General features: G+C 39.8%; 1 protein-coding gene across 2 annotated transcripts in view; it reads right to left on the reverse strand.

Annotated features, from left to right (window-relative positions):
- PKP2 (plakophilin 2) overlaps positions 1 to 1,995 on the reverse strand; it is a 121,544-nt gene extending 119,549 nt beyond the window's left edge. The window contains exon 1 of one of the 2 annotated variants that reach the window (XM_077170496.1): positions 1,682 to 1,995. In XM_077170496.1, coding sequence (XP_077026611.1) covers positions 1,682 to 1,904 — 223 coding nt within the window. In that variant the 5' untranslated portion in view covers positions 1,905 to 1,995. The remainder of the gene's footprint in view (positions 1 to 1,681) is intronic. The other variant, XM_077170495.1, reaches the window with a different exon arrangement.
- Between the last annotated feature and the right edge of the window lie 9,539 nt (positions 1,996 to 11,534).

Here is an 11,534-nt window from a genome sequence, read left to right on the forward strand (position 1 = left end):
TAAAAATAAAAAAAGAGTCAGGTAAGGTCCTTTGGAATTGCACAGCAGAAAGGAAATGTGGTATAAAAGAAAACTGACTAGGGCGTGGTTGGTAGGACTGACCAGAGGTGTCACAGAGAGACTTAAGGTCTAATAAATCCCACTTTTATATTAATAATAAAAAACCTAACTACATAAGTCATGAATAGTTAAAAAAAAAACTCAGGTTCAGGCATTTAAATATGAACTCTGTCACTTACTATCTGTGGGAATTCAAGTGTTATGTAAGTGCTTACTATCCTCATCTGTAAAATGGTGATTTCAAATACCCACAAGTTTTTTTTTTTTGAAAACTTTAATAAAATGAATGCAAACCACATAGCCCAATTCTTGGCACAAAACAGGCACTGAATAATGTTAGGTATTAACATTAAACATCGTTTTCTTAATTTCTCAAGTTTTTACATACTAACTGCCTGATCCTTCAGGATTCTTTTCATAAACTGAAAACAGTACAGTCACCCAGATTCTGCTGTTTTAAACCTGTGATCTGTCTTCTAATGGGTCCTGGGTTCTTCACTGCCCAAATGACTTCTTAGGGAAACAAAAATCACAGGAAACACACTCATTTCCCAATCTAATTAATTGTTCAATATCTTTCCTCTTCTATTTTCTTTTATAAGCCTATAGTACTTTCATAATAAAAATATATTAAACAATTAAGATAAGAGTTACTGTATCACTCTGACCGCCTTACTCTGGAAGGGGAGAAAACGATGTACAATGTTCTCTAATCTTCACAAACAAATGGCCTGTCATCTTCTTCTACTTCTCTTGTCAATCACTAAAATAATTTTTTTTTAACCCCTTTCACCTCCGGGTTTAATTTTTCCTAGGGACCAGCCCAGCCCCAGGGTGCGCAGAGGGCGGGGAGGCAGTGCTCACAAGCCAGGCGCAGGGAGGCAACGAGGCTGCTGTGGCCAGCCCAATTCCCCTTCCTCCTCCTTTTCTTCCGCAGGGCGCTGTGGTCACTCCCCGTGCCAAAGCCTCCTACCCAATTTGTTCCCTTTGTAGATTCACCCTCGCCCCGTACACTAGGCGGAGAACCCCCAAGCACCTGGGCAACGCACCACAATCAAACTGAGTTGTAGGAGCAGCAGTACTTCTTATGTACTTTCACGTGGCCTTTTTTTTTTTTTCTTCAGGATTTTGGAGGCGGGGAGCGGGGGACGGGTCACAAACTCTTTAAAAAATCCAATAAAAGCTAAGGGCGCTTTCTACTAGAAAAATGACCTCACCAAAATTGTGTATAGACTTTCAGAGTGTTATATAGACCCCCTAAGCCTTCAGGTTAAATCCCCGCCCTGTACCCGCTGGGGATTGGGGAGTGAACGCAGGACACGGGAGAGGCGAAGAGAGTGGACTGAATTCTTTAATGGATACATTACATGTGCATTTAATATGTGTAGATACATACATGAAAAAGCTAAGAGATTACGGGGAAAAAAAGAGTGCTTTCTCCAACTACGCTGTTCTGACTCCGGAGTCGCCAAGGGTCATACAAAGGAGCCGCGACCAACAGGTGGGGACCCCCACCAGGTTCCGCACCCCCAATAAGCAACAGGCCGATGAGGGTGAGGAGGGACAGAAGGAAGGGGCGAGGGCCAGGGTCCGCGCAGAGGGATGGCCCGGCTGCACTCACCGTTGCCCAAGGAGTTCCGGCCCTTCCGGGCCAGGGTCTGCTGCACCTGCTCCTGGATCCGCAGGCTCTTGACCGCCTGGCCACTAAGGCCGCTGTTCCCCGCCAGCTTCAGCTTGGCCTCGGAGGGCAGGGCCAGGCTGGAGCTGTCCAGTTGCCCCAAAATCTGCTGGCCCAAGACAGTCCGGATGTAGCCGCACTCAGCCGGGGAGCCGGGGGCTGCCATGGGGCCGGAGAGGCGACCGATCCGCTCGCCTGCCGTTGTACCTGCGGGCGAAGCCGCGGCGGATCCACGAGAGCAGCTCGATCCCGGTCCCGCCCTCTGGTCCCGCCCCGTTGCCGCCTCCCGCGCTGCTGTGCGGCGTGGACTGGGGGATAGCGCGGCCTCTGGATCCCGGCGCCCAGGCTGGAGTGAGACGGTGCAGCTTCGACCAGATGCGCGCACTCGGGCCGTGAGCGGGAGCAGGAGCGAGGTCGGCGGCGCGCGCGGACACCTGGCGAGATGGCCCGCCAGCGCAAAGGCGCGGAGGCGCGGAGGCGCGGAGGCGGGGAGCCGGGCGCCGCCTGCCCAGGTTCTAAGCACACACTAGGCGTCTTCTCGGATCCGCCTGCCAGGGGCGCGCCCCATTCAGATTAATTTACTCGGCCTTGGCCCAGCCTCTGCAAATGATGTGATTTCCGTTTGATTGAGGCCTCCGGGCAGGTGCGCCCTGAAAGTCACTTCTGTTCTTCGACTGAGGTTTGCTGCCTCTGGGATCCCCGAGTGAGCGGTTTATCTGGTTAGTCATGCTCTGCCAGACTGTTCGAAACGTTTCGTTTTCTGGACCTGGGGGTGAGAAAGACCTGGTTGGTCAAGTGCAAAGGGCAGTACAAGGGGAAATTTGCCAAGAAGATGAAATGCGTGAAATAAAAGACTTTTCAGAAGTTTTTCTTTTTCTTAGTACAAACTTAAAGGACGCCGTGCTTTTTACACAGCTGCAGTCCCAGAAACATATGTTCTTTTCATTGAGAGCTTCTGTTTTCTCTTGCAGAAACACAAATTGTACCCAGTACACACTTTCTCACCCACTCCTCTTATGAACACACCCACGCAGAGAAACTCCAATAAGAGGCAATACGGAAGAGTAGACTTTTAATTAGGCGATACTTCTTAATAGCCCTGCTAATGTTGATCAAGGCAATGTTCATGACAGGCTTTTTGTAAGGGGTGGGGCTCATGGAAGGCACCTCTAATTTTCATTGCATCTTCCACATCTGATATTTATCATGCTATTAATTATTTTTCACACGCAGCGCATGACTCAGAACTTCAGAGTTAAGCTCAACAGAAGGGGTCCTTGACCTCAAAGTTTACCAGTCTCAGCCACTCGACATGAGTTTTCTCTTTGGACTTGAGAGGCAGAAAGAAAAACATCTTTCCTCAGTACTAAGTAGGACAATCTTCCTTTGATTGCTTAGAATTGACCATCCTTTGCATGTTCACTTTCCCTAAAATCACTCAATTGCTGAAAAACTCCACTTATTCAAGTTTGGAGTGGCTGGAGAACCCAGCTTTCCTCTTCCTCATTTTCCCACCCAGACCTTCTACCCTTAGACAAACACTTAATGTGCAGGTGGTACCTGGCCTCTGTTTTTACATGAGCTTCCGGAGAGTGAGGAGGAAAGGGCTAGAAGCCTGAACAACCAAATGGTGACAATTCTGTCACCTTTTCTCAGCATGGCCTTAGCCATGTGGAATATACAGCTTCACTGGGAGCCATGTGGATAGTGGGTCTTGGAAGATGGTTCCCATCCCAGCAAGCCCAATCTTTAGATAAATTGCCACCTTTTCAAAAGCTCAATTATTTGGCCAGGTATAAACATCCAACCCTGATGCTGAGATATAGCTTAGGAAGAGAGGGGTGAGAGGGAAGGGGAAAGTGCTAATAAAGATTTCCAACAACAAACTTGTTTCCTGTCCTCCTCTGCATTCCTTACGTTTATTCTTGCCTCTTTATCTTTGAAAGGTGATTTCAGGGTCTGCTGGGACTTCTCATTTGTCTGTGAGCTCTGTCTCCATCTAGATCTCTTACCTGGCTTTATTTCATTTCATTTATTTTTTATTTTTATTAATAAAACCAACATACAATATGAACATTATTTTTTATCACACAGTTGTATATTCATCATCATGATCATTTTTAAAAACATTTGCATCAATTCAGAAAAAGAAATAAAAATAAAACTGAAAAAAAATTCATACATACCATACCCCTTACCCCTCCCATTCATTGATCGCTAGTATTGCAATCTACTAAATTTATTTTGACATTTGTTCCCCTATTATTCATTTATTTTTAATCCATATGTTTTACTCATCTGTCCATAAGGTAGATAAAAGAAGCATCAGACACAAGGTTTTCACATCACACAGTCAGGTTGCGAAAGCTATATCATTATACAATCATCTTCAAGAAACATGGCTACTGGAACACAGCTCTACATTTTCAGACCGGGCTTTATTTTAATCAGTTAGACTTCATTTATATTTTTCTCCCCAATTATTTTTTTCTTTTTAAGTGTGATATTGTATTGGATTATCCTATGAGGTGTGTACTGATACTGAGCATGTGGAAACATTATCACTAGGTAGATAGGTGAGTTGGCAGTAGGAGAATGGTTAAAAATAGAGCTTTTAAGCCAGGAGGATCTGGGTTCAAATTATAGCTATCTTTTGGAAATAATGGAGCTGTAAGCTAGTTTCTTTACATTTTTTTAAGCTGTAAAAGTTTTCTTATTTGTAAAATGGGAGCAATAAAAGTGTCTACCCTATAGTGCTGTTGTGAACACTAAACAACGAGTGGCACATAAGTGTACAGTAAATAATTGTTCAATGATCTTTGACACATCTCCCAGAGATCTGCTTTCAGACTCCCTTACCCCTTCAGGTCTCTGCTTAAATGTCAATGCATCAACTAAGTGTGACCCTTTCACATGCACACAGTCACTCACTATCTCCTTTCTCTGCTTAATTTTTCTCCATAGTACTTATCACAATTGCTTTATGTTTTACTAATTGAATTGTTGACTGTTTTGCTCCTGGAATATAAAGCTCCATGAAAGCAGGGATTTTTGTTTTGTTCACTGCTGCCCTCTGGGACCCAGAATAGTACACATAGTAGACAATGGATATCTGCTGAATGAATGAATTAATAAATGATTAATGAATAAAATCACTTAGTACATTGTATAGTATATAATATATGTTCAACGACTGTTAGTATTATTTAAGCACTTATACTTTTTTGGTAACTTTTTACCATCTTTTAAAAAGTTACATAGATATTACATATTCTAGATCATAAATTAAAAACAAACTAAAGCAAAATGAAGTTTTAAATTTTCAAATACCTACAGAATTCAATAGTTTCAGGAGAATGATCTCTTTGAAATAAGATAAACATATAAACCATTAAAAAGAGCCCTTTGGAGTGGGAATCCCGTTGCAGTAACAATTGTTAATCACTGGGTGAGGAAGTATCAGTTTTCTGGCAATGTGCCCATAAAAGTTATCTAGATATGCTTCTATTCCAACTGAGTGCAGGCCCTGTCATGTCCTCTGCATTTCCTGGGAATGCTGCCTAGCCGACTTCCTAAATTGTGAGCAAGCCCTGAGATAACAGTTAAAGGAAGCATTCTAACATCCTAGCCAACAAAATGAAGCAGGGAAATAAAATGCTGTGAATACTTTTGTAGTATTCAGTTGTTCTAATATCATCTATTTTTTGGTGTTTAGGTTCAGCTTTGAAAACTTTCTTTTGCTTTTCACTAATCAACAGAATGTATTTAAAAAAAGGAAAACCACAGGAATGTTGAAGTGGAATGTAAATAACAGATAACTGAATTGAGACTACAAATACTTCTACTGCTAACCTATAATAAAGATTCAGAAATTCTTGGATTTTAAACTTGTGTTTTTATCTGATTTACACACTATAGCCTTGAAGCATTAATGTTTCTTTGTTTTCAAATCTATAGTTAGGGTTTCCTTAGAGTAATCTTTATTTTCTTTAGCCATATACAAATTCCAATGTGGGTAATTCAATATACTAAATATTCAGTAAATTACTAGAAGATCAAATACAGAATAACTTTTAGAGCAGAAATCATTTTAATGGAGATAATTGGAGAATATTAGTGGCACCCAAACTCTTTGATTCGTATTAAAAAGGAACTCGAACACATTTCCCTGAGTGTCTTTGCTCATGAAATATTTTACTGCTACTATTTCTAGGCTATGAATAGCTACTGCTTTTAAAAATATTTCCTAAATTAGTGCAAGGAAACTGGCAGATAGAAAAGTTAAAGTAAACCTTAGAGTTGTTTCCTCTTTTAGTAAATGTATATGTTGCCAAGACAATCGGTCGCAGTTTTATCCTGAGCCATGTGTAATGAAGCTGTGAGCTGGGAAAGGAAGCTATGAACACGTAGTGCTGAAAAACTCATGCCGAGAGGGTCTTTCAACAGCAGTGCGGATTGAGGTGTTTATGTTAATTCACATGTTCATTTTGCCTGCTATTCTGGGTGCATTGTGAGTGTGTGGGTCTGAAACCTTTGAAAATGCAGTGTGGGAGGTGGAAACTAGGTGGGCAACTACAAGGGCTGGCAATCAGCAGTTTGTGCATAGTCACTGAGGCTTTCAGGACAGTATCTCTAATCATGGCTCATGGGCACATCTGAGCACCGGACATCAACTGAAATGACTGTCTTCTGGATGGATGAGCACAGCTGCTCCATTACCGATTGCAAGAGCTTTCACCTGATCGCCAGAGAAACTGAAGGGACGAAACAGCTTGGCCAATTTCTACCATGTACTCCTGGCTTCATTAGAGACCGGGTTTCAGACTTCTCTGACTCTGCCATAGACTCTAGCAATGAAATAACTAGCAGGTGCTAAATAAATAGTTCATTGAATATAACCTCTCTCACCTGTAGGTATTTTGATTAATTATTTCGTTCTAAGTGGACCCAGGAACAGTTGAGCAAAAGGAATGGTGCTGAAGGAGGTTGCCTGGCCTAAAACAAAATTATCAGGTGAATTTAGTACCTATGGGAACACAATGTTTAGTGGCTTCTAATCTAATAAAGGTATCAGAGAAACTCAATAGGATTGATTTTTATAATATTGCAGAGTATCTAGCACCTCAGTGTCATGCATTGTTTAAAGGGTATTGCATTAAATAATTTTGTTTGGAAATTATTTTAAAATAAGATATTAATTGATATATGTGCATAGTCATTCATAGATAAATTATTTGCTCTTTTTTTCTTTTTTATTTGCACATTGATATTTCCTTGAATTAAAAAACTGAAGTATTCTATTTCATATAGAAAAAGAATATTGATAATCTGGCTTGGTTTGTAAGAGCCCCATCCTCCTTTTTTCTCCTTCACAATTTTTAATCATCATAGCATGGTAGACTGATTTAAATCTGTGCCTGAGACCAGAAAGGGCTGAGTTTGATTTGTTGCTCTGCTGTGTGATCTTGGGCGAGTTATTTAAATTCACAGAGTCTTAAGTTTTTTTATTTGTGTAATAAGGTCAATAGCACTGGCTTCACAGAGAGTTGCTTAGAAGATCCACTTAAATACTAAATATAAAGCACTTGGAAGAGCTTTGTACATCAAAGCTCGTGGTATATCAGATATGGTGGCATAAATAACCATTCCAAAATTTAATAGTTACAACAACAATGATTAATTTACTTCTCATGACTTCATGGGTCGACCGAACAGTTCTTATGTTGGTCTGGTCTGGGTTCACTCTAGTGGCTGAGGTAAGCTGATGGTTTGACTAGCCTTTACAGTCTTAGGCAACTATTCTGGGGCCTCAGCCGGGATGGCTGGAATACCTGGAAGGTCTGAGCCTCCCTTTCCATGTGATCTCTCATTCTCATTCTGTAAGCTTGCCCAGGCTTCTTTGCAGGAGGGTCTAGAGCTGGATTCTAAGAAAGAGAAAGCAGGAGCAATAGGCCACTATAAGCCTAGGCTCTGGCATTTCCTCAAAGTCATTTAAATCACATTCTACTGGTTAAAGCAAGTCACAAGAGCAGCTGGATTCCACCTTTTGAAAGAGAAACTACAAATTTGAAGAACAAAGAATAAACATGCAGGGATGGCAGGAGATGTTGGGTCCCTTAGTTCTCAATAAGTGGTAGCTATTATTATTATTTAGAATTTGGAATACCTCTCAGAGGTTGGCAAGGCTGTTATTATTACTTTTTTATAGTTGAAGGAACTAAACCAAAGGAAATCAGTTTTCATTTACCCAAGATTATTGGTCGAAGTAGGGCTATGCTTCAAATCTCATGAATTTGAGTTCTCTAACTGTTGATCAGTAGAGCTGAAGTTCTTTTCAGAGAAATCTCAAATATCTTTACAAATCAAGTGCCTTTAATTCAGATATGTTTGATTGGATCTGATTCACTCCCTTGCTGGTCCTGCTATGGTTTGATACTGGGTGAAGTTCCAGTTTGTTCACAATCTCTGTGATGTCACTGATGCTTGGATGATTATCACCTTGAATTGAGTACACTCAATAACACAAATGTTAATTAAAATGTATAATTGTACCTCAAAATTGATGGAAAGCATAGTTTAATTTTGTTGTGGTAATCTTATTTATTAGAAGGGAGAATATGTGATATCTTTCCAGTCATAAGAAGGAAACTATGTTACTGACTTGGAATATAGTTGATATATTCTAGAGGAAGCACAGTTGTTAAGGAACCATGTGACTGAGAAAGGATAGGCAATTGTTAGTTTCAACCCCATTCTTTTACATTATCATTCCATTATGTTTTTTTCTCTTTTCTTAGGTCTCTTGAGGATTGTCCAGGTAAGACTGGGGGGCAGAGATAGTATCCTTTTATAGTTCTTAATGAAATAAGCCTGTGCATTCATTCTCTTTGTTTCCTGAAATATGCTTTCCCCAAATCTTCACAGGGTTGACTTCTTCCTGTCATTTAGGTTTATTTAAATATCTCCTCTTCAGAGAGAATTTCCTAGCAAACTAGTCTGAAGTAGCCACCCAACACTGTACACAGCGCTTACACCACCTGATAGTTTTCTTGTTTAGAGAGGTACACATGTTCATGTGTGTGTCTCCCCAACTTGAACAGAAACTGGCTATCTTGTTCACCATTTATCTGTAGTACTTAGGATTCAAACAAATAGTAGTCACACAGTATTTGATAAATACTAAATTTAAATGATTTAATTTTAAAAATTAAATTGTTAGATGATAAAATATTTTAATTTTAGTTTTCTCTTTTCTTATAGAGCTCAAATGTGGGGACAAATCTTTTTTGTGTAGTTTTTCTGAAAGTTGGTTTATAATAGATGGGATTCTGATAATTTATTTAAAAGTATTTCTGTAATATTCCAAGTAACAATGTGTTAAATAAAGGTAAAGAAAAGCAAGTGTCCATTTTCACAATTTGTTTTGATCCTGGAAACCTGAGTCCCAGGGTTTACTGCTGAGTTCTGGTCAATCTCCCACAGCCACCCCCTTTTAGTCAGCGCTGTGTCACAATCTCTTAAAGGGCAAAGGTCTTTCAGGAAAATCCAGGAAGCCCTGGATTTTCATAGTTTCAGGGACAGGTCTAGATAGGACACGTACTTCTTCATTCCTGAGGTCATTTGTTTCATCTTTTAGCCAAAGTTTTCCTGCAGCAACTTTAATTTCACAACACCACCATGGGATTGAACTCAACTGGTTCACATTTGGAACCTGTTCAGTTCTCCTTTTTTTGAGCTTAAGTTAAATGTTCCATCTCATACAGGAAACTTTTTGAAGAAATACTCTGGCCATAGAATCAAAGTCAGATAGGGTCCTAGTGGTTGCCCTATGATTTGAAGAGGAGATAAGAAGGGAAGTCTTTGTGGCATTGTGACTGTGCTTCTGTGAAATGATTAATCATTCAGAGTGATTACCTAAGTATTAATCCTGTTGATCTATCAATTTTATGGATTTCAACAGAAAATCAAGTTTTTGTTCTATGCATAACAGGACAACGATTCACTCAAAATGACAAAATTTCAAAATATTATTAGGAAAATACTTAAATGGAAAAGTGATCCCATTAATCCTCCATTGCCTAAGGGATCAAGACAGCATTAATGATTCTATTCATTCCAGGACTGGCCTCTCCCTACCCAGCCAACTTTATCTCACAGCACGGAACGTTCCAGCACAAACATTCTGAAGCAGCCTGGCTAAAATTCTTATCGCACCCGAAATTTCTGGCGTTCGTTTTCCCTTATTTTCAGTGGTTACTTGGGTTATTTCTACCCATCTTTTAAGATCTTAAAAGATTCTTCTTCTCCTTAAGGAGTCTAATTTTGTGTACTCATGAATTTTCCTTTCCCCTGGCTTCCCTCCCCTGACTCCTTAGAATCAATTGCTTCTGCCTTCTGAGAATTAAATGAGATGACATTTGTTAAAAGCTCAACCTAATGTATTGAATAGAGACTATTGCTTTATGTTTGCTTGTACATAAAAAGTACTTAAAGTAAAAATCGGGAAATGAAAAATTTATAATAAATATATGACATGCAAAGAAGTATCGCACAATGGTTAAGAGCTTAGCCACTAACCTCTGGATTTAGATACAACTGTATTATTTTCTCTGCTCTGCCACTTAATACTTGCTTGACCTTGGTCAGGTCATTAGACTTCTTGATGCCTTGTTTCCTGGCTTGATGATGAGAGTAATGAAGAGTACCAAATTTAATAGGGTTAATACGACAAACGGGTAAAATAACAGATAGGAAAATTCTTTATACATCATAAACTGCTATGCAAGTGTTAAAATTATCTTGCATATTTTTAGACATGTGCCATCAAAGTGACAGATTGTTTTAAAAGCCAGCAATATGTAAAAGAGCGGCTAGTGATTTGGCATCCAAAAAGAATAAAGCACATTCTTGCCCTGATGAAACCTCCATTATAGATAGGGAAACAAAATATGTCAAAAGTTAAATAACAATAGCATGTCAAAGATTATGCACAGCAATAATAAAGGAGAGAACACAGGAGGTACGTGATAATGTCCCAAATAAATTGTAAAGATAAGTAGTGTTCCTGGAGCCCTAGGAGTAAGAGATTGTTTTCAGGTTTGGGCAATCAGGGAGAGTATTTGTAGAAACCATGGTGAGTGTTAATTGAGCTGAGCCTTAAGGATAGCTGGGATACGATTAGGTGGAAAGTGGGCAGAGGGCATAAGGTGATGGAAAGCAAGTGTGGAGTTGGGAAATATATGATGGTTGGAAGGTTGGTATAAGGAAACCAATTTGATTTCCCAGACCAGCTGAGTACTAAGAATCAAAAAAGAAAATTGAAAAAATCATACAGCTTCCTGTGCCCCATTGCAGACCAGTTCAATCAAAGAATTTCTGAGGGGCGAGATCAGGGATCTGTCACTTGAAAAAGCTTTCAAAGTGATTATGATGAACAGATAGACCTGGGAACCACAGGTAAAAGGGATTAATGAACTTTAAGGCATGAAATTTGGTTGGGATCCAAACTCCAGAGGCCTTGAATGTTGAGAGTAGATTTTGGACTTTACACAATACATGAAAATTTCTCAAACTTTAATAATATATTTAGTAATTTGTTTCTCAAACTTTAGTAATATATTTTTTAAGGGGAAAAATGTCTCCAAGGACCCTATAAGAACACTATAAAAGTCAGTGATGAGTTATAAAAAGTTTCAGAAGAGTGACATGCTTTCAGGTGTGATTCAGAGTTACAGATGTAGCAGTGATTTATGGGATAGCTTGGAAGGGAAAAGTGAGTGGTGGTTTGTGGACGATC

Source organism: Tamandua tetradactyla, chromosome 7, assembly GCF_023851605.1.
Source record: "Tamandua tetradactyla isolate mTamTet1 chromosome 7, mTamTet1.pri, whole genome shotgun sequence".
NCBI classification, from domain to species: Eukaryota; Metazoa; Chordata; class Mammalia; order Pilosa; family Myrmecophagidae; genus Tamandua; species Tamandua tetradactyla.